Here is a 24797-nt window from a genome sequence, read left to right as displayed (position 1 = left end):
AAATTTGCAGAATCTGCCCCTGATATTTTACTAAATCTAAATTCTTCCGTTTTTATTGCTGATAGAAACTCTATTTATGAAGTTTAAAAGGAAACAAATATATCTGAATATTGTTATAACCCATAGTATGAATAAACCCTGTTGCTGTTACAAAACACTGAATTTGCAGCATTGAAAAAAAAAAATAAATATCCGTCTAGGGGACAAACGAAGTACGAAAAGAAGAAGAACAATAAATAAAATAAAGGTATAGGATTACATTATCTTCAAACCTGTTTCTTTTTTTTTGAAAAGAGTCTCCTAACAGTTAAACAATACCACTTCCAGGTGAAGTTTTCGAGCACCTGAGGATATTAAATATTAAATAAAAAATAAAAAAACTCTGAAACACAATACCATTAGTTTTAGATCCCACGGACTCTGATGTATTTCCTACAGAAATGCGCACAAGGAGGTCCAAAAATCAAAGCATTCACGCATTTTTAATTTTTGTTTCCAAAAGATCTTCTTATGCGTAATTTAGACTAAACCAGGGGGGAGTGCCCCCTCTTAGACTCTTTTTTTTTTATAAACTGAAATCATTCCCTATTCTATTTGACTATTTTACCAGTTTCTCTCCATGATTTCGGATTCCTTGGTCAAAAAAGGAACGAAACTAAGTCCACCACTCTCCTAGCTGTGTCGCTTTACAGCGGAAGTCGGGCAAATCAAATTCAGGGTTCCGTGTTCCTTATGTTCCTAATGTTCTACTCAATTAGAGGTGCTACTTCTCTCAAAGTCTTACTAGCAAAGGCTAATACCAGGCCAGAAACCTAAAATATTACGAAACCAACAGCCTACGGTCCGAAAGCCGCAACAACATTAGCTCCCACCTGGGCATTTGAAATTCCCTGCGATTAAATCCAAACAATTACCGCAGTGTTGCATGAAATAATATCAAAGTACCTTGCTTTGCTACCAGAAGTGAAATTAATATCCATGAAGTGTACTCCATTACAAGTTAATATTTGCACATTCTGACCGAATATCCTTCCCTTCTCCCTGTCTTCCACTCATGAGTTTCGAACTTGACTGAGATCCAAAATTATTAACAAGGGGGATAAGGAAGAAGATGAACTTGCGCAGAATTCCTTATCAGGAAACAAACTTTATTCACTTTTGATGTCAGTTGAGCTACTAGGTCTGACTTCACAACGTAATTAAGATGGTATATCAAGTTATTGGAACTTTTTAGGCTGGAACATAAAAAAAAAAATTGAATTTGTAGGGACCATGATTTGTCGAAGACTTACTGATAAGAAGTGAAATATTTAAGACTTAAGAGAACACATGAATAGTAAAGTTAGTTCACAAATGCCCGTGCCGAAGGGATGCAGCCAAGAGAAGGAGTTTGGCCCACACCCCCTTTGCCCAAGCAAATCGTAACTCATAATCGAAACTTTTACAATAAAATTGAAATAGTTGGAAAGTAAAAAATGCGGGAATGCTAAATTGAATCGAAGAATATCTAGGGCAAAAAAACACAGCTAAGATTTTGGGTCCAACCCCAGGGATCAAGAAAATCAGATTTACTGTTGAAGCTTTTTGCAGTTAAAAAAAAATAAGGAATATTTTTGTTCAATGATGAAACAAACCGTGAAAATTGTCCTTGGAAAAATTGTCCTCAAAGAAAACTCGTACCTGGAAACTTGACACCAGAAAACTGTTTTGGTGTTAACTGCTGTTTCCCATGAGTGAATTCACTGCCTATCTTTACTAATATTGCCGTTCGCCAAGGGAACGCATTAGACTTGTAAATATGTGGCTCGTCTTAATTACCTAAAAGACGCCACGCCTCCCCGATTGCAACGGTTGGCTTTGTCCACAGTATAAAGATATAGCAGTAAGTTTACCGCAGATATATTCTGGCTCTTCATTCTCGGTGCGAACAAACAGCTCCTCCCACTTATTCTTGCATTAGCGCGTACAAACAGCTCCTCTCATTTGATCTGCCATCAGCGGTCCAATTATCCTGGAAAACGTATTCTGGCAGAAATTTTGTCAAAATGCCCTTGAAACCAACTTGAGACTTCGAAACCTACTTTTAATTCCTAAAAACATCTAATAATAACATTGCACTAGTAATTACCGATTTTCATATATGTATTGGAATAAATTAATTTAAAGTTAGTTTCTTCAAAATTGAGTGTTCCAACGTTGAAGCCAAGTTTCGCGTTCAAGAGAAATCTGACTTGTCTACCCGTGAAAAGATCTAATGTCGCTTATGTTTATACGTTCTCTGGAGCACTCGCACCTCGGTCCGGGTTTTTATAATGGGTGAGATAGGGACAGCGTTGCCACTCGGAGCATTTGGGATTTACTAGTTTTGGACAAAAAAAATTACTAGATTGGCTTCCGTTTTATTAGATGTTGTCAAAAAAAGTGCGCGTGTCGTGGCTTTCGCCGCGACACACGTATTGGAGTGAGAAATCTAGTAAATACTTTTTGTCATCAAAATGAAAACAAAACTAAAAAGTAGCTAGTGCGAATTTTTCTCTGCTTGTGCGACATCTTAATATGATTTCTTTTGACCATTCGGGTTACTTGTCTTCAAATATGTAGGAAATGTGTTCCCAGTTATTCATTAGGTCCAAACAGTTTCTTCCAGCCTGGAATGATCTAGTACTTTTAAGGGTAAAAATTTATGAACCTCCCTTCTGGGAATTTTCTTGCCCCCACTGGCCCCTCTTTTGGCGTTGGAGATCAAAATTTCTGAATTTTAACTTTTCCAAAATAGTCGAAAGATCCCATGAACATGCTTCCAGGGATTACAATAACGGTGGCCGGCGTTTACCCCCACGGAAATTAGCTCCACCCCCACGGAAAATACCCCCCCCCTAGAAAATAAGGCTTTCCAAATTTGAGCATTTTATTTGAGTTTTTTTTCATTTTCCGTAGGGGGAAGTAATTTTGGTACTTGTGTATTTTGCGCCACTCACTCCAGTTTATGCTTTGCAAAACTCAAGAACAAACTGGTTTCTTCGTTAGTTCCTTTCAGTTTAGAAAGAAACAAGACAAGGACAAGTGACAAAATAGATGAGAAATATATAATCTGGGCTATATATTTGCTTATAAGGGGGGGTAAGGTATGTGGACAGTTTAAAGTCAGAAAACAAATCTTACTTCGTAATATACAGAAGAATTGTACCTAACAAATTTTGCTTGCAGGCCCGTCTTACTTTACCCATCCCTTTAATATGTAAATATGTAGCCCAATTTTTTTTAAGTAATGATGAAACCGGTTTTACCTCTAGTTTTACACATAGAGTGAGTGGCGTATAATACACGAGTACCGGAATTTCCCACGGAGAGAGCCGGATTTTCCGGTTTTGATTAGAAACGATTCAAGCAGAAAACGCGTTATCATCGGCGAAAAAATGTAACTTCTAAGAGAAATTTGATAGTGTTAGGTAAAAGTTTGTTAGTATTAAGAAAAAGTTGATATTAAAAAAAAAAATTTGTTAGTGTTAAGGAAAGCTTGCTACTTCTGGCAGAAAACTTGTTATCATAACGAAAAAAAAATTACTTCTAAAAAAATTTGGTATCTTTGACTGAAAACTTGTTACTTCTGAAAGATAACTTGTTATCATTGACGAAAAATTGTTACTTTTAAGAGAAATTTGTTATCATTAACGGAAAGGTTGGTGCTATTAGAAAAAAATTGTTACTGTTAAGAAAATGCCTGTTAATTCTAAGAGAAATTTGAGCGTGTTAAGTAAAAGTTTGTTAGTATTAAGGAAAAAGCGGTTACTTTGATGAGAAAATTTGTTAGTGTTAAGGAAAACTTGCTACTTCTGACAAAGAACGTGTTATCATAAACGAAAAAATTGTTACTTCTAAGGAAAATTGTGTATGCTTGACAGAAAGTTTGTTACTTCGAAAGTTTGTAGAAAGTTTGTTCTATGACAATTTTTGTATCTTTGACAGAAAACCTTCTACATGCAACAGAAAAGTTGTTATCATTGACAAAAATTGTTACTTTTATAAGAAGTTTGTTATCTTTGACGGAAAAGTTGGTGCTATTAGAAAAATTTGTTACTGTTAAGAGAAACTTGCGAGTTCTGAGAGAAAAGTTGTTATCATTAATATAAAATTGTTATTTCTCACTACTCGCCTAACTACCGTAATTATAAAATGAAAAATTCAGATCTAATAAGCCCAGATCTTAATTCAAAAAACAGATTTCAAAAGTATTGAATTTCACGCCAAAGGACTTGAGCAGTTTGTCGTGTTTTGGGACCACAGAATAAATCTCATAGGAAGAGTGAGACAACAGTCAACCGCCTCAGGTACGTTTTCCCAACAAAATGCTTTCAGATGAGAGAACAAAAAACTTACTAGATTTTTGCAAATATTTACTAGATTTGTTCGATTTTACTAGATATGACCCCCATTTTACTATATTTACAAGGTGGATGTGATTTTTATAAGATCTAGTAAAATTTTACAAGGGGTGACAACGTTGGATAGGAAAAGATCTCAGTCTTCATTTAGTCTTGAATGTGATAACACCTTTTTTGGATTTTATCAACTTGAAACTCGGTAGGATCCTAAATTATTTCAGTTACCGGAGTTAATTGTGCGATCATTCTTTCATAAAATTTTTATACGGATTTAAAATGTTGTAATTTACTGACCTAGTTTATAGACATTTATCAACACTTTACAAAAATAGATTTGTACTGATTTCAATTTTAATAACCCTAATTGACAAGCAGAAGAGGGGCAGTAAACCCATGGCAAGTGCCGTTGTACCTGCCAGGAGAGTCTCCCTTAAACTGCGGGGATAAGGTAACGGGGGCTTACACTTCCCTTGTCTTTTGGGGTGTTAGCTGGATCAATAATGACGGAAAATACCGTGGTTTTAAGTCCGGTGTTGAACTTTATACAGAGGCATGTGGAAAGGAAAACTAATAAGGATGTTGTTATCAGGCAATCGAAGTTTTCTCAAAGGAAGCTCTGAAAGATGCTATTAATATATGCAAAACAGTGCTCGACAAAGACATTAATCAGAGTCGTGGGGCTCTCACCCGGCTTCTGCCTTTTATGGCGATATTTGTGAGGTTATGTCAAAAAGGTTCGCAAATGAAGTTCTGACCCCTCGTTTTGCCATTCTTGACCCAGCTGAAGTTCCCATCATTCCTGAGGATGTGAGTACGATTGTTGCCTCACTATTGAATGATTGTAAAGTGATGCTAAGTTCTCTTGTAGAGAAGCACGAAACCTCTTCAGTACCTAGCTCAGAGAACCAGCTACCAATATGGCCATCTCTGGCCCGATCAGAAAGGACTATCTCAGTTGTTTTGTTGAATCTGCTTGAGTGCTAATTCCACCAAGCAAAAGGAGTTCTTGAGGAAAATTGGACCCGCTGATAAAATAGACAGAATTGAACAACAAAGAGACAGGCTGTTTGTGCATATGAAAGACGAAACATCCGCAAGTGTTGTCGCCTCGGGGGCCCAAGGCGAGCAAAATATAAGTAGCAAGGTACTGCGCTCAGAATACCTCGGGATCATTTATGTTGACAAAGATTACTACGTTTCAACTATTCGCAACCTAATTAGCGGTGTTTCCCAAGCCAAGCGCTTTGGAAATTCCTCAGTTATCCAGCTCACGTTCGTTACTAAGATTGACTTCGATCAGGCTCTCAAGTTTGGAATCAAAGTGGAATACACCATGTTTTCTGTGTCAAAGCCCCTTACAAAGCCGCTGCAGTGCCATAAATATCAAGGTTTTGGCCATCGTGCAAACCAGTGTCAGAAGGACACTAAATGTAGCAAGTGTGCCGGTGATCATAGCTACTCCGAGTGCACCTCAGATGTGCTCAAATGTGCCAACTGCGGATCCAACCATGCAAGTAACAGCTTTCGGTGCCCGAACCTGAAAATTGCAGCTCGTGGTACAACTCCAGACCAAGCTGCACCGAATAACTTGAATCGTAAACCGGCTTGATAAATGGCGAAGTACGTGTGTTCTGTCAAAGCACAAAAGGTTCTAGAGAAAAATTAGACATACTTCAAATAGTGTATGGTGCTTTCGATATAATTTGTGTTAATGAGCGTCTGCTTAATGAAGATAATAGCACGTGATTACTTCTTCTGATCATCAGTTTTTTATCTACCCAGCCAAAAGTACTGGGGGTCGACCCTCGGGGGGCTTAATGATAGCTGTTAGAAAAAAGTATAATTGTAATCTGTTTGAGTCAAATGATGTGCGTCTTGCGGTAGAATTTAATGGTTTTGTTGCTGTTTGTGTTTATATGCCTAAAAATTATGGAAAAGACCGATCGAGCCAGAAGTTTGCGTCTGCCTGCTCATCATTGTCGAAACTACTTGAAAGAATTGCTCTTACCCGTAAATCTTGTGTTATTATGGGTGATTTTAATACGGACATTAATGATAATACCATTGGTCGCTCACAAATGTTAAATGCTACATTGCTGAAAAATTTCTATTGTCTACAGAAAAATAGATCGTTTACCTTTGTACAAACTAGTGGTAGCACTTCTGATCTCGATTTCGTGTTTACTGATATGAGGGATCTCCAGTGGCAGATATTTAATGTTTCTGATGACTTTCTTTTAAGTGACCATTCGCATCTTGCATTTACCACTCAGTTCTTTTGAGTCATATGCTCGCTCTAGACCCAAGTGGTTCACTAAACAGAACTGGAGTCGTATTGATATATTTACTTACCAGATGCTACTTGATTCGTACTTAGAAAAGATAAGGGCTCCGTTTCATTTGCTCTCACGGGTAACATCTCATTTGAAAAAGGGCTCATTCGATTGGAATTTGAAGTGGTTTGTGCCCTTTTTAATGGTCGAAAGTGATTGAAAGGCAACTAACACCCCGTCCACGCTCACCATTTCCCAAAACACATCCAATCAAAATTTTGAGAAAACCATTTTGTTCAGCGTAGTTGATTTCCAGATAGAAATTATGTTTTTTGAGGAGGAAAATCCTCCACAGCCCTCAGGGCAAGGGTTGTAAGTTATGCCATGGGAGCATATACGGTTTTTATAGAAAGCGTTGTCGTAGAAACTTCAAAAAGGCTCATTCGATTGTAAATTCAAAGGAATAGTGCCCTTTTTATAGTCTAAGAGATTGGAGGGCTACTAACCCCCCTCCCCTCACGCCCACCTTTTCCCTAAACACATTTAATCAAAATTTTGAGACAGCCATTTTGTTCAGCGTAGTTGATTTCCCGATAGAAATTATGTTTTTTGAGTAGGACACTCCTCCACAGCCCTCACGGCAAGGGTTGTAAGTTATTCCCTGGGGGTATGTAAGTTTTTTATAGAAAGCGTTTGTCGTAGAAACTTAAAAAAAAACTTAAAAAATCATTCGATTGGAAATTCAAAGGGATAGTGCCCTTTTTATAGTCGAAAGTGATTGGAGGGAAACTAACCCCTCTCAAGCCCACCTTTTCCCCAAACACATTCAATCAAAATTTTGTGATAGCCATTTTGATCAACGTAGTTAAAAGTTCTGGAAATTAGGTCTTCGAGGATGACACCCCCACTCCAAAGCCCTCAGGGCAAGGTTTGTAAGTTATGCCCTGGGGATGTATAAAGTTTTTATAGAAAGTGTTGTAGTAGAAACTTCAAAAATGGCTCATTTGATTGGAAATTGAAATGGCTAGTGCCCTTTTTAATAGTAAAAAGTGATTTGAAGGCAACTAACATCCCTTCCACGCCCACTATTTATCCAAACACATCCAATCAAAATTTTGAGATAGCCATTTTGTTCAAAATAGTTGAAAAGTCCGTAAATTATGTCTTTGAGGATGACACTCGCCCCACAGTCTTCAGGGCTTTTACTCCAACCTTTTCCCCGAACAATTTTAGATAGCCATTTTGTTCAACGTAGTTAAGAGTCTTATAAATTAGGTCTTTGAGGATGATAACCCCATCAGAGCCATCGGGGCAAGGGTTGTAAGTTATGTCCACTTTACTTTAAAAAATATAAATGAATGTGAATTGTTAGTTTAATATACATATACCGATATTTAGTTATCAAAATGTTAATATTATTTGATTTATTAAAGTTATAAAAATAAAAACATTTATATTTTTTCAGTAAAGTGCAAATTATTTTTTGGCCTTGGGAAGGCATAGGGGTTTTGAGAATATTCCCGTGGACACGTATTACATATATTTTAAATGCACTGCATGTATTTTGTTCGAGTCGGACCTTTTTTTAAGGGTAGGACCGGGTAACCTCCGTCCCTCTGGTTACAGTTGAACTTGTAAACCTTGAATATTTACAAGAGGAGAAGAGCTTTTATAAAACTAAAATTAACCACCTTAACTGGAGCTTTAGTGCAGCTTTTATGAGGTTTCTGGGAGGCTTTACAATGTGGTTCAGTTTATCTTCACTTGGGTAACGAGAAAAGTGGAACAGGTGGAACGTTGAAGTAATGACTAGTAACATAAAGCCTATTGAATTTGAGTTTTATTAGCTTAAGATAGTTCTAATAAAAGTACAGAAAACTAAGAAATCATGAAACATGAACTTAATGTCATACAACGTAGCCCTTGAAAGTTAAGCATCTTAATGCGTCGTGAAACTTAAAAGAATTAACGTCAACACGTTTTTCTTCCGTAAATTTTACTTTTCAGGATGCTGTTCATGCAGATAAAGTAAAACTATGCGACACACACTTGTTTTAGAAATCAGAATAAATAAGGATTTATCTATTCCATCGCCAACTGAATAAAATAGTTTTTATAAATTTAAAACTATTCTTAGAACATGCTTCAGTTTTTTTCTTAATTTTGTTGGATTTGCCATTTTAACATCAGCGTTTCCCTTGTTCCTTCTCACAAGACTTTTGAATAAATAAGCTCCGAAAATACAGTAACTTGACTTGATATTAAAAAAAAAAGCAAAAAGTGCAATAAGAAAGGAAAGTTTTTAGCCAACGGCTTGCTCGTTCACTGGCTAAATGTTTCCCTCGTTTTTATTCTGTTTTATTTGTTTGAATAGAACCCTTAGAGACCAACAGGGAACACTGTCAATTAAAATAGTTGGTAGGAAATCATCAAAACTAAATTAATTTTTAATTGAATTAGAAATTAAAAATATTATCACAAATTCTTCAGCAAAACTTAAGACTATTACAGCTAATAGGGTAACATTTTAAAACATAGTCACTCTCTACTCTTAGGACTGAAAAATACTAGACCTACATTAAAAACTTTGGATTTGGAAACTCTATTTTCTAGAAAGACCATTTCTTTGATACGACGTTTCAGTGTTTACACCAGAGATATTAAGGGGGTAAATGAAGAAAATATTTGGCAAATTTGAAATATACTGAACAGAGTTTACATTTATCTGTTTGTGTGAAAATCTTCCAAAACAATGCTGTGTATAGGAAATGTGGCAGTTCTGTTGAATTATACAGTTTAGTAAGTATTATTTAGTAGAAACGTTTTTAATTTCGGACAACTGAGGCATAAGACACACCACACATTTTTCGAGGTGGGACTTCAGGAACAAACGGGTTCGCCTTAGGAATGGCTCAATAGGAAGACCATAATAAACAAGTTGTTCACCTTGCTTTACTAAAGGACCTACCAGCTGGGCAGACGTAGTGGGACCCTAATTATTCCAATTAAATATGAAGAACCATAGATTTTTCAGAGTTAAATTCCAAATTCAGTTTACAATATTCACTCTCGAGCATGCTGAAGTTTTTCTCGATACGCTGTATCGTCTTGCTAAGATCAAGGACAACATCCGCATAACAAACAATTGTCATGTTGCTTTTAAAACTGCAAACTGGTGATTTTTTCAGCATTCATTTTTCTGAGAAGTTTAAAATAGACGACCAGATGTATAAAAATACTAGACTTTCAGCAATTTTTTTATACTTTTTTTTTAAATTAAACGTTTTGAGAGGGGAATGGGGGCGTCAGCCATATTGAAGCGTTAGTATAGTCTAACGTATAGGATTTTAAAAGTAACAGATAATAAAAACATGCAAAATTTGGCTGAAACAAGCTAGAGAAGAAAATGATGTATTTAATCGATGTTAAAACAAACAATATGGATATGGCTTAAAATCAATTGGCTTTGAAGGTGGGAATCTCAGTGTTTTTTTTTTTTTTTTTTTTTTTTTTTTTTTTTTTTTTGTCGAACCCTTCTAAAAAAGAGTTTGATCTTCATGCTGCCTATAAATAAATAAATAATTGTTAATGCCATAAGGGATTTTTTTTTATGCTTTAATTATGTTCTCTCAAGACGAGGGGCTCACTGATTTTACAACAATCTCCCAAGAGAAAAAAAAGAAAGACGAAAAATCTGGAAAATTGTAGCAATTACTTAGATATGCAGGCTAAAAGAGAAAATTGGTGATTTTCCTATGTTACCTGGACGAAAAATTTATGAAAATAACAAATTTTCTTTCTTATTTAGGATTTTCTTTTTCAACCTAATACCTTTGAGTGGGCTTCGACCCCGAGCCCTCCTCCACCTCCCTGGGTACTCCACTGGCTCCGCTGAGATTTTTGCTTTTGAAGCAATTTTTTTACCTCTAGAAGTTTTGAATAAAATGACTGTCTCATAATCTTAACCTGATGCCAATAGGGCTGCAAGGGCATCCACAGGGTGAAATATGATTAATTTCCCTCCAATAAGGGACCGTTTCAAGCCTCTTTGGATATAAAGTCAAAGGGTCAGATCGCTAATTTTGGCACCCTAGAAATTTAAAGTAATTTAAAATGGGACTATTGAATGCTAAAGTCGGTGCTCCAGAAAATCAATGAATAATATAATTGACATGGTATAGTCTCCATTGATGTAGCGTAGCAACGGGATCTTCACTTAACATATTATTATATATATTGTCATTATATTATGAGTTGAAAAGAGAAGCCAATCGTCTATAGAAGAAAATAAAGACAAATCTCTGTTTATGCATTACCTCCATATCCAATCGAAGGGGCGCCAATTGATAAAATTGTAGAGGGAGGTAGAAAATGTTTTTAAAATCTAGTGGGGAGGGCGTTTTTTTTGTTTTCTATGAAAATATCGAAAGAGCTGTTTTTTCCATGAATTTTCAGAATAAGGTATTTTTTTAAGTCAGGGGGGAGGGATAATGTTGGTCAAATGGCAAAGCACAGGAACGTGAATGCTTTAAGAGCAGGAGGTTTTTCCAAAAGGCTATAACATGCGACTATCTTTAGATTGTAAAGATGGTGCATATACAGAAACGAATATAATGACTGGAAACGTTAAAAAAACTTCCAGTGCGTTTTATCAAACAGTCCGTGGTATCGAACAATAAGTAATGAGTGACCAAAGAGCAAGGTATTGAGGAAGGGGAAACCCTTTATATATAGAATAATTTCTGTTCGTTTTGAGTTTGAATGTTTCTCCTTATTTTCAGTTAAAAAACTTATGTTTTTTTATTTAATTTTGGAATAAACATGGAAGTACTTTTTGATGAATTTAAAAGCATTTAATTAAGTGCTTTGTGATCCTATATATTAATATTTACCCGATACACAATTTTTGGTAAAATTAACGTTTTGGACTTTTTTTTAAGAACTAGCTAATAAGAAAATAATTAAATGCGTTTTCAAAAGAAAATGCTCTTTTGGCCCCTCCCCCTAAAAAGGGAAGATTTTCCTTTGACATGAATTTTTAGAAGATAAAAAGGCTCCTATTGGCTTAGAAAAAAAGGAAGAGTAACACGAGTTAATCAAACCAATTCGCAGAAAAGTATGCTTGTTCAGAGGTACACACCACCAATGTTAATACTGGTATATTTGAAATTTATAAGACATAGAAATAACCCCGCTCCTCAGTTCATGATTGAATAAAAAAAAATAAGTTTTTTCAACTGAAAGTAAGGAGCAACATAAAAACTTAAAATGAACAGAAATTATTATGTATATGGGGGGGGGGGTACACCCCTTAGTCAGAACCTCGCTCTTTACGCTAAAGTTCGAATATTGTTTGAGCCACAAATCCCTGATTCACAAAGGCCGTTTCATTAGAATAGATAGCTCTTTTGAAAGTACTGAAAAAAACTTTAGCTTAAAGAGCGAGGTATTGACTAGGGGGAGAATCCCCTCATATACGTAATAATTTCTGTTCGTTTTAAGTTTTAATGTTTCTTTTTACTTTAAGTTGAAAAACTTGTTGTTTTTTTTATTTAATTCCTAATCCTTTTTTAAATAATGCTGGGAAATCCGGCACCCCCTCCATAGAAATCTCCCTTCCCCCAAGGAAACATCCTCCATGGAAAGGTCCTTCCCATCCTCTGACCATCCACCTGAAAAAATCCCTCCTGAAAACGTCTGTATACTTCCCAATAACCAATACTATAAGTAAGCAATGGTCAAAGTTCATAACTTGGAGCCTTTCCCCTGGGAACTGTGGAGGATTAAGTCATCCTCAAAGACATATTTATTAGATTTTTAACTATGCTGAACAAAATGGTTATCTCAAAATTTTGATTGGGTGACTTCGGGAAGCGTGGGAGGGGGCCAAGTTGGCCTCCAATTTTTTTGGTCACTTAAAAAGGGCACTAGAACTTTTAATTTCCGTTCGAATGATCCCTCTTGCGATATTCTAGGACTACTAGACCGATACGATCACCCCTGAAAAAAAAACACGCATCCGTGATCTTTCTTCTGGAAAAAAAATTACAAAATTCCACAATTTTGCAGATAAGAGCTTGAAACATCTACAGCAGGGTTTTCTGTTACGCTGAATCCAATGGTCTGATTTTCATTAAGATTTTATCACATTTAGGGGGTGTTTCCCCCTTTTTCGAAAATAAGGCAATTTTTTTCAGGCTCGTAACTGTTGATTGGTATGATTAAAATTAATGAAACTTATATATTTGAAATCAGCAAAAAAATATGATTCTTTTGATGTATCTATTGGTTTCAAAATTCCGTTTTTTAGAGTTTCGGTTACTATTGAGCCGGGTCGCTCCTTAATTACAGTTCGTTACCACAAACTGTTTGATACAAGAAATTTGAATCAATGTCTCCCTCAGTTCACAACGTTCACACTGAAAACAATTACTTTTTCATGAATTTTTAGAAGATAGAAAGGTTCCTATTAGCTTAGAAAAAGAGGAGAAGAACCAGGAGTTAATCAAACCAATTTGCAGAAAAGTATGCTTGTTCAGAGGTACACACCACCAATGTTAATACTGGTATATCTGAAATTTATAAATGTCTCCCTCAGTTCACAACGTTCACACTGAACACAATAAAATGCATACACAAAAAAGCTACAAGCCAAATGAGGCAGTTTTAAACATTTGAAATCAGTTTCAATAGATTTTAAAATAAACCATATCAAATAAAATATATAACAAAACATTTATGAATTACAAGGTGCAATTTAATCGATCATCAAATCAGCCTCATTTGTTGGTTACAAAAATTTAAAATATCTCAAAGGTTAAAAGCGTATCATTGATGGTTTAAAAATTATGATTAATTTTGTTTTAGCGCATTTTAGGAATATAATTCTTTTTTTTTCTGGGTCTCTTGTTTGTTTGTTCTGCCAGTGATAACTACTAATACTACTAATACTAACAACTCACCGCAGCACCAAGCCGCCTGAGGCCAACACAACTACGCACGCTCCTCCTCCAGCCTAATTTATCTCTTTACACCCTCTCGGCAAGTTCCGGTTTCCCTTAAATCTTTTCTTACGACATCCTCCCACCCCAACCGAGGACGACCTGCTTTCGTTTAGTCCTAGACAGTTGGCTGAAAAGGAAAATTTTTAGCAATCTGTCATCCTTCGTCCGCAGAACGTGCCCTAGCCATCACAACCTTTTGCTCAGAGCCCAACAAACTGGTATTGAACCACATTTTTCGTATAGCCTACTGTCTGAAATGCAGGCACTCAGTCAATACCACTGTATACATAATTAGGTAGTAAGTTTACCGCAGATGATTTCTGGCTCTTCATTCTCGGTGCGAACACAAAGCTCCTCCCACTTATTCATGCATTAGCGAGTTAGTGTGTATGCGTCAATCAATTAGAAATGATTCGAAATTGTATTATTCGTAATCGCGAAAGAAGAAAAAACTTAATGAGCCGGCCAAGTGGTTTACAACTGTCCCATCTCACACTTAATTTATATACAAATTATGACTTAATCTATTATTTCTATACAGTGGACTTAAGTGATTGGAGAAAAAACTTAATGAGCCGGCCAAGTGGTTTACAACTGTCCCATCTCACAATTAATTAATATACAAATTATTACTTAATCTATTATTTCTATACAGTGGACTTAAGTGATTGGCCTACGTCGGATTTCTAAAAAAGGGGGCGGGGGGCTGATGAAATTTGTGGAAAAAAGTAATTTTTTTCTTCTAATAACTGGTGGAATAGATGTGATGGTTTCGGGGGCGGATCCAGGATTGTTTTAGGGGGGGGGGGTGCAAAATAGGTTGATGCGATAAACTTACGTTAGGCGCAAGTTTAATTAATGCAAACTTGCGTTAATTAGGAAAATTACACTACTAGAGACTACGTTACGGGGGGCACCCTCCCCTCTGGATCCACCACTGGATGGTTAATTATTTTTTTTTTCACGTCGTGATATTTATTTTCTCAGACTCTAGTTCCTGTGAAACTTGAAAAAGGCTAATTACCTGTTTTGGCGGAGAGCCGAGATAAGACTAGTTTTGTTTTCAATCAATGTTTTCGTGTGAAATGGACAGACCTTTCCTGAACCTTAAAGAATAAACACCTCTGTTTGAAAATCTTGGCACTTTGTGAATTTAGATAGCGATAAGGGTTCCTGAATGAGACCAATTTTATGACTTGTGTTCTAATTATTGGTTGCTGTGGTAAAAGTTGCCACATAGCCCTATCCAAGAAAATACCAAACGTCTGTTAAGAAGTGTTTTTCGTAAAATTCTTAGGGAGTTTTCAGAAAATTGAAGGACATCCCACATTTTAGTGAAAGATCCAAAATTTTACGGGGCTTTACGCTAGAAAAGCTCCTATTATAGAATATTCTTCCAGTTTGTTTACCAGAAAATAAATAAAATGCATATCTTACTGCTGAGTCTGTATAATTTTAGACCTTTTACGGCACAACTTCTAAAACTTTTCTAAAGGGGAACTATGAGAAATAATACATTTTTAGCTATATATTTCAAAGATTTCAGCCTCTAAATTTTACGTTTGATTTAACAGGGCAACCGAATGGCTAACAGTATTAATATTAAATTATTTAATAATAATTTCTGGTCGTTTTGAGTTTGAGTTATTCTAGGCTTCTATTTCTACTAATCTTAAGTTTAATATGGCCTTTACTTTTCTTTAAAAAAACTTTCTTTTTCGTAAAGTTTTCGTAGTATATATATATATATATATATATATATATATATATATATATATATATATATATATATATATATATATATATATATATATATATATATATATATATATATATATATATATATATATATATATATATATATATATATATATATATATATATATATATATATATATATATATATATATATATATATATATATATATATATATATATGTGTGTGTGTATATCGGCACGTACAAACAAACAGCTCCTCTCATTTGATCTGCCATTAGCGGTCCAATTACCCTGTAAGACCTATTTTGGCAGAAACTTTCTCAAAAGCCTTTGAAACTTCAAAGCCTACTTTTAATTCCTAAAAACATCTAATAATAACATTCCACTACTAATTACCGATGTTCATATATGTATTGGAATAAATTAATTTAAAATTAGTATATTAAAAATTTAGTGTTCCAACGTTGAAGCCAAGTTTCACGTTCAAGAGAAATCTGACTTGTCTATCCGTGAAAAGATCTAATGTTGCTTATGTTTATATGTTCTCTGGAACACTCGTACCTCGATCCGAGTTTTTTTAATTGGTAAGATAGGGAAAGATCCTACTGCTAATTATATATACAGTGACATATAATGATGAATGGTTAAAATTGGACTTAGTAGTATCCAGTGATGGCTCTGGCTTCCCTTGAGCCTGGGGATAAATCGTAATTAGATCCCCTCCCTCTATCTCCCTCAGAATTTTCAAAAGAAACATTAACGAAATTTTCATTTTTAACAGAAGTAATTTCAATTTATTAGTTAATTAATCATTTATTTTTAATTATTTTTAAGTTTATAATTTAAATAGTTTAATTATCATTAATCATATTTGTTATTTTATCTGATTATTCAAATATTGTTTTTGAATCGTTTTTATTTTTTAATTTATATTTATTTTATTAATTAACTAATAATTTATTGATTATTTTCATTTATAAACTTTCCCTTTAGGCCTACTTTATTTTAGTAAACACAAAATTTTTAAAACTCCACAATGGTTACAGCCGTTAGATTATTTATTTGAAATTTTGCGCCCCTAAAATTTCTGTACCCGGGCTAGTGCCCCCTCTGCCACATAAAACTACTTCTGGTAGTATCATTGTAAGACCTGCCGATCTAAACCTGATTGCTTAAACATTGGAGGAGAGACAAAGCCTCTTGGTCTACCCTGGGGTGTTCTTAATATAGTAATTACCGTAAACGAATTATTACACTTCTTTTTTCTTGTAATTTTGGAACAGGAACATCAGGCTAAGCAAACAACACGGTTATCTTCGTATGTTCAATAGGTATTACACAATATATACCAAGCAGGCACGTACACAGGGGACTTTCTTCAGGAATGGGGTGGCGGTAAATCTATAATAAGAAAAATTTGTTTGATAATCTTATTAAGAAGTTTCAAGTAATTTCAGAATAAAACTAGAGTTGTTGGCGGGCGGCCCCAAAGGTCCCCCTTGCACACATTCATGATACCCATAGTGTTTCTAGACTTTAATTATCATTAATGATCATAAATTATTTGTTGTGCATTCAGCTTTAACTGGTAACTAGCAACAAACTTAGCCTCCAAAGGAGCTAGTATTATAATGCTGGCTATATAACCGTACTACTACTATTACTAAAAACTTACTGAAGCACCAAGCCGCCTAAGAATGACTGAATGAATTTGTTGATTAGCTGTCGAATTAACAAAAATAATGACGGAGCAAAGAAAACACCAACAAGAAAAAACTGAAGAAAAACCACAGAGCACAACGAAACAAAGGAGTCTACAAATAAACAATAGATTATATATAGATAAACAATACAACTAATAAACTAAATCACCCAGTTACTGTAAAAGTAAATTGTGCCACTGGTGGATATAAACCTTTGAATTGTGATTTCAAAACATAAGGCCAACACAGCTACGCATGCTCCTTTTCCATCCTAATCCATTCAAAGTCTCCTTCTTTACACCCTCCCAGGGAGTTCTGATTTCCTTTAAATTCTTCCTTAAAACCTCCTCCCAGGCCATTTGAGGATCAACTGCCTTTCATTTGATCCTAACTGGTTGCCCGACAAGGATGATTATGGGCAGTCTGTTATCCTTCATTCACAAAACGTGTCATAGCCATCTTGACCTTTCTCTTATTATAGTCCTAGAAAGTGCGACACAATTTACTCATGTAAGCCTTTAAAAACTTGGGATAGTAGATCTAGCTTGTAAACTTTTGACTTATAAAAATGAATTTCGCTTGAAATCTTTTTGTCATATCTTCTTCTGCTTCTCCTTCTTGTTAGAATTGTTGTATGGGCACTTTCGCGTAATCTCACCACCAGAATCAAATTCCAGGCCCTGTAGCGGGCTGCTGTATCTGAGTTTGACTCCTCTGTATCATTGAACAGAGTTCAACCCTATTTGTACCACTGTGTTTGTCAAAACAAATATATAACCTAAATTTTCTATCTATATAAGGACTTACTGAAGCTTACGGTGTTTTAAAGCATTATAAAAAATTCACTTTTATTAGTTTATAATAAGCATTTTGAAATAACAAAATTCTAAAATTTGAAACACTGAAATCTTCATTGGATGCCTAAAACACTAAGTTAATTGCAATAGGGCTGAAAACATTAAATCATAAGGCTGAAAACAACATGCCAAAAACTCGTGCAGCTCTAAAGAAGTCTAAAAAAGAGGAAAAGCCTTAAAAATAGGAAACTAAAAATAGACGATAAATATTTCACTTTATCTCTGTATATTTTTTAAATTCCCTTCATCATGCCCTCTTCAAACCTATGAGAATTTTAACCACCATCCCTAAGTACGCGAACATGGAGACAATATCAAACAAAAAATATTACTTGTCGCTGAAATGAAGATACAGTTAAAATTAAACTGGCGATATCTGGAATCATAAAATAAGTCTTAATATCAATCAAAATTCAAAATAAAAAAAAAAAAAAAAAAAAAAAAGAAACTAACTTCTTAAATCAATTGAAAAAAAAAAAACGTTTTGAATTTAATTTTTAGACTCTGCAGAATTCCTGACATCACAAGTGAGCCATTGTACGGATATTTTAAAGGTTGGTGAATCTAATTGCATGGAATTTTTAAGAAATGCGTCTTGTTCAGGAAAAATTCTTTACTGACGTCACAATAAAAAGCGCCATGAACGTTTGAGTTTTCCACAGCCCATTGCAAAAGTGTTATCAGTCTGTAAATGTTCTTTAGTATTACTAACGTGGAGTTCCAGACTCTGACCAGAGTCTGGACCAAACTCTGTCTTGGATTGAGTGTAAAATAAGTGAGCAGCTTTGGATTCTGTATAAAACAGAGTTTGTAATTATTAAACTGTCAGCCCATCACAAGACAGACGGCAGCTATCATTCTTACGGTTCTGTGGTTTTTAAATCCTAACTTTAGATAGCACTAACTATTAAGTGTTCTACTTTACAGCAGATTCAGTCAACCTTGGTTGTAAGTAGCCTTATAAACTGAATAATTTTGACCAAAGTACTCCCCTCCTCTTGCATTAGAATACCGAAGTATTCCCCTCCTCTTACCAAAGTATTCCCCTCCTCCTTTGACCAACTATTTGTCCCTCCTCTTGCTTAGCTTACGTAGTTCATTTATAGATATTTCGTCGAAAAGAGAGGGAAGACTGCTTTCCCTCCAAGCTGTTTGGGCTTCGTCAGAAATTGTCCATTAGACTATCATATTGGCTTTTATTTTGATGTTTTCAAGCGTGAACTATAATTTTCTACTTAGAACATATTGGAAGACATTTCCTTATTTATTGAGTAGTACAAAATAGAACTGTATATAAAAAAGACTTCATTTCCTTTTAGAGAAAGTTATCAACAATAAATTAGCCTAAGTTAAAGATGGATGGCGTAACTAGAAATTTACGTTCAAAAAACATTTTTTTAAATATCCATGCCAAATTGAAAATCCCATATATTTGACAAAAAACAGCTAACCATCAATTCTACAAGCATTTGATTTTTGTCGTGAAAGTTAAATGAATACTGCCAATTTCTAAAACAATCTGAAAACCACTCTTTAACAAAGCCCAGAGTTCCAATTCCAAAAAAAAACAAACTAAATTCAAATATTGTTGCAATTATCTCTACAGCAGCAGCTGCAAACTAATAAAGAACCCGCAGCCCGTAGTAGCCGAAATTTAAAAAGACGGATTTTGGAAGAAATTGTCCAGTGACAAATACTTCCAATGTAAAATTCTTTAGAAGATTATATCAGATTTCATTCAGATTCGACTAAACACAAATTAATGGTTGCAACAAGAAACAAGAAATATTTGAAATTTTTTTTTTTTTTTTTTTTTTTTTTTTTTTTTTTTTTTTTTTAGCACTGAGGACAACTTGGCGGAGGTCCTTGTCGAAATATTTGCTTATATTTTGTCTTCTTCATGGTTCGCTGGCTGACAAAATCCTTGTTTTTTCACCCTTTTTGATTTTATTTTTCATTTTGTTACTTTCTCTCTTCTCTGAGTTTCGTTTGTCATGTATAGCCATTGTGGTCTAAGAATGTATATATATATATATATATATATATATATATATATATATATATATATATATATATAGCTGGAGTTGCATACCAGGTGAATATATATATGTATATATATATATATATATATATATATATATATATATATTATGTTTAAGAGGTAATTACTTGGCAAAAAAAAAAAAAAAAAAAAAAAAAAAAAAAAAAAAAAAAAAAAAAACTGTAGTCCTAATCCAGCAATTGAGACAAATGTGCACTTGAACGAGGCTCTCACCTTACACATCCATCCAACTACCTAGGACCAAACAGTATACCCAAACCATCAACCAAATAGAAAAGTCCAAATCCATGCAAAGTTGTCATCAATAAATGTAAGTCGATGTAAAATTACCAGCAAAAGCACCTTAAATCTAGCAAAATATTTCCAAGTAAAACCTTCCATTTAGGGCTCATCAGAAGAATATCACCAGCCTTAGCGGGTTTCGAGGTTTTACATTCTTTACCCATAATGGTGGCGCCTATACCATAAGATCTATATGGTAACCTTATGTCAGGTCAAACCTGTTAAATACCTGCCAACTAGTGAAGCTCATAAAAATTACATACAAAAAGTGTTTCAATGCTTCCACAATCAAATCCCAGAGGTCACTGAGAGACCATAACGGAACAAACGAAGACACTTCCAGATGTATCTTTTATTGGTATCTGGAACCAATTACCAATTTAAAGATCCTCAAGTTTGTTTGAAACCCTAGAAACTCAACCTGCGAGATATTATATTAAAATATCATTCAGTATTTCTTTATAATTTTTTGTATATTTACTTAAGAGTTCATGATACATGAAACTAAATTTTTTGAATTGCCAACTAATTTTTTTGGCAGAAAAACCTCTTAAGATAAGTTTTTCGCTCAGCTTTTTACATCTAATTTTAAAATCTGCGTAATTACTGCATATTTTTGCATACCTAAATAATTGGGAATAATAAGCCGAATAAGTAATATTTGAATGTATATTACTTTCAAGATATGGAAAATTAATTACTTTAAAATTAAAATCATCCGTTTTATTATATAATTTAAAAACTAATTTATTATTATTTGAAATATTAATATTTAAATCTAAGAAATGGTCGGAGTATCCCATCCCATAGCTAGGCTCAAGAATTAACTCTTGTGGATAAATATTTTTTGAAATATCAATAAACTCTGCACAATTTATTACCAAGAGATCGTCCAGATATCTTTTATTATTTGAAAGGTTATATTTTACGTTGCTTGGGCTATTTTTATCTATCATATATTCATATTCTAATTGGCTTAAAAACAGGTCTGCTATGAATGGACTTGCATTCCCACCCATAGGAATACCTACAGTTTGTTTATATAAATTCCCACTAAATCTTATAAATGTATTAAATAGAACAAATTCCAATAAATCGCATATCATATCCAAGCTATAACATCTTGAATTAATAGTGCTTCTAACGAAATTCGTCCATCGGGCTTTTTTATTAAAAGTATCAATTTTAAAAAATCCGATATTAGAAAAAAGAAAAGATTTCTTTATCACCGTTTTCAATTTTTCGAATAATAAATTTAGTGACAAATTTTTATACAAAGTAGTAAAATCAAATGAATCGACTCTTTTAGCTGAAACATTCACCAAAGAATCTATCACTTGTAACGAGTTATTAACACTCCAATATGGGTTAAAGTTAGAAAATTTTTTAATTCCAGAGCAATATGCTTTAAATTTATTTCTAATTTCTCCTAAAATTAAAGATAGATCAGTAGCCGCAATTCTGGTTGGACACCTTGCTGCCCCAGCAATAAAACGTGGTTTTGGTGGATTTTTGTGAAATTTTATCGTCCAATATAAGAAAGGAAACTGTTTGTCATTATCATTTATTTTGATATTGAAATTTTTCAAAAGTCTTTCTTCTATATTTTCAATTAAACTCTTCTCCTCCATATGGGCCTTTTCGTATGTATTTGTTGTTTGTAACTCTTTTGATAAAATATCACAATAGAGTTTCTGACAAATTATGTCAAAATTATTGCTAGCCTTATCAACTTGTACAATTGTAAATTCATTCTTTAAATTATCAATTTCTTTTTTCATATTGTCATTATAAAATATTTATTTTTTAAAAGAATATGTAAGATTAACTCTATACACTTTATTTCTTACACTATTCAAAATCAAATTTATCCAATTCTGAAATCTATCATTAGTAAATTTCTCCTTCTTGCACCAATTATCAATAAATACGTTTAAATCATTCTTTAATCCCCTAAGAATATCTGCTGGCCTCATGTGGTAAGAAAGACGGAATTTAGCCCCCATTTTCGTTATCTTTTGAAGATCACGATGCTTTATAATGGACAAATCCCCCGTTACAATATGCTTATAAGTTTGATCCACATACGGTAGAAATTGCTCACAATTACAAACCGGTTTCCAATTACTCCCCCCGTCCAGTTTTTTAAGTATTGAATTATAGTTAAAAATCATTTGACCAATTGTTTATGAAAATTTATATGTTAAAATTGGACTACCATTATACACCAATTTACTTGGAAGGGCGTTCTTTACTCTCCGCTGGTTTAAGATTCTTGACAAATTAATATCTTATATTTGTTTATAACAAAAACTAATAGACAAATATAATCTATTATCATTATTTAAAATTTTTTCATATTTAATATATTTTGAGATAAATTTTGATTTAGCTAAAATACAAACTGCATCATAAATTAATTTATTTTTTGAGTTACATGTTGCACTATTTTTTGCAATCCAGAAAACTTTTATTAAATTATTCTTTGATAACTTATTTAAAGATTGTATTAAACTAGTCAGTCCATTATTATCAAATATGTGACCTAAATCGATTAAAAATGCATTTAAATCTAAATAATTCTTTTTATTATTTTTACTATATCCTCTTGATCGGATTTTACGTTTAGTGGGGCAATTAAAAGAAGGGTGCTCAGTTAGCCCATTGATACAATTAGCAACTACATTTGACATGTCTCCGTATTTCGCAACTCGATCATTTAGCCCAAAAGGATACGCAGTACCCAGAGCATGGATCCAATACTCTTCTTGTCTGCGTAATTTATTATTTTTTTCCTCTTTAGTAAAGTTTTCTAGGTCCAGATTTTCTAAAATTGTAATAGTTAGATTAGATACCGAGCAAGTACCATTATTACAATGTTGAACTAGATAATTATTAGTTTTTTCCTTTGTAATTGTAGTTTTATTTCCCGAAAATATCTTATATATATTGTTAATTGTTTCCCCCAGATATTGTAATTGAAAATTTCTACATTCTAGTAAATAGATAATATTATTTGTTTTACAATTTACCTTTCCATTTAATAAACATTGAAACTTTTTATTATATAAAGTTCTTTTAACACATCTTCGTGGTATTATTTGATAGTTACAAAGAAAAAAAAGAAAATTACACTTAATAATATTTGTCAGACAACTTCTAATATAATCCTTTAAAATATTGTTAAATATGAAATATGAAATCAAATAAAACAAGAAAGAAAAAAAATGGAGAAATACAAGCCATCTCCAACAGAGAAGCCAAAAGTGCACAAGTAGAAAGGTTGCTCTAATTAATAAAAAAAAAAATAAATAAAAAATAAAACACAATTCAATAAAAAAAACACTAAATAGAACAATTGCTTATGAAACGCTTTTAAAGTAAGTGATAAATTCGCCAAATAATCATCAATTTCAGGTAAAACCTGGACCAGGGTTAAGGTCCGTCGGGGAGGAATTTTTATGATTCCTCCACCAGCACTAGATCCAACCTGGATTCATATTATGTTTAAGAGGTAATTACTTGGCAAAAAAAAAAAAAAAAAAAAAAAAAAAAAACTGTCGTCCTAATCCAGCAATTGAGACAAATGTGCACTTGAACGAGGCTTTCACCTTACACATCCATCCAACTACCTAGGACCAAACAGTATACCCAAACCATCAACCAAATAGAAAAGTCCAAATCCATGCAAAGTTGTCATCAATAAATGTAAGTCGTTGTAAAATTACCAGCAAAAGCACCTTAAATCTAGCAAAAAATTTCCAAGTAAAACCTTCCATTTAGGGCTCATCAGAAGAATACCACCGGCCTTAACGGGTTTCGAGGCTTTACATTCCTTACCCAGCACGGTGGCGCCTCTACCATAAGATCTATATGGTAACCCTATGTCAGGTCAAACCTGTGAAATACCTGCATACTAGTCAAGCTAATAAAAATTACATACAAAAAGTGTTTCAATGCTTCCACAATCAAATCCCAGAGGTCACTGAGAGACCATAACGGAACAAACGAAGACACTTCCAGATGTATCTTTCATTGGTCTCTGGCACCAATTACCAATTTAAAGATCCTCAAGTTTGTTTGAAACCCCTAGAAACTCAACCTGCGAGAAATTATATTAAAATATCATTCAGTATTTCTTTATAATTTTTTTTATATTTAATTTAGAGTTCATGATACATGAAAATAAATTTTTTGAATTGCTAACTATTTTTTTTGGCAGAAAAACCTCTTAAGATAAGTTTTTCGCTCAGCTTTTTACATATAATTTTAAAATCTGCGTAATTACTGCATATTTTTGCATACCTAAATAATTGGGAATAATAAGCCGAATAAGTAATATTTGAATGTATATTACTTTCAAGATATGGAAAATTAATTACTTTAAAATTAAAATCATCCGTTTTATTATATAATTTAAAAACTAATTTATTATTATTTGAAATATTAATATTTAAATCTAAGAAATGGTCGGATACTACTACCCACTATCTTGTTTGTCTTCTTGACGATCTG

The 24797-nt window shown here is 33.6% G+C and overlaps 1 protein-coding gene across 2 annotated transcripts in view; it reads right to left on the bottom strand.

Moving 5' to 3' along the window:
• Positions 1 to 18578, bottom strand: part of LOC148950019 (uncharacterized) — a 239706-nt gene extending 221128 nt beyond the window's left edge. The window contains exon 1 of one of the 2 annotated variants that reach the window (XM_089091412.1): positions 18560 to 18578. Coding sequence is in view for 1 of the 2 variants with exons in the window: in XM_089091410.1 (XP_088947536.1) it covers positions 946 to 994 (49 nt within the window). In the remaining variant the exon portion in view is untranslated. Of the gene's footprint in view, positions 1 to 945; positions 1057 to 18559 lie in introns of those variants that run through there. The other variant, XM_089091410.1, reaches the window with a different exon arrangement.
• Between the last annotated feature and the right edge of the window lie 6219 nt (positions 18579 to 24797).

The sequence above is a fragment of the Artemia sp. Qi Xiang Cuo genome, chromosome 7 (assembly GCF_049724085.1).
Source record: "Artemia sp. Qi Xiang Cuo chromosome 7, ASM4972408v1, whole genome shotgun sequence".
Taxonomy (NCBI): Eukaryota; Metazoa; Arthropoda; class Branchiopoda; order Anostraca; family Artemiidae; genus Artemia; species Artemia sp. Qi Xiang Cuo.
Note: the sequence above shows the minus strand (reverse complement) of the source record. Positions and strands in the feature narration are given on the sequence as shown.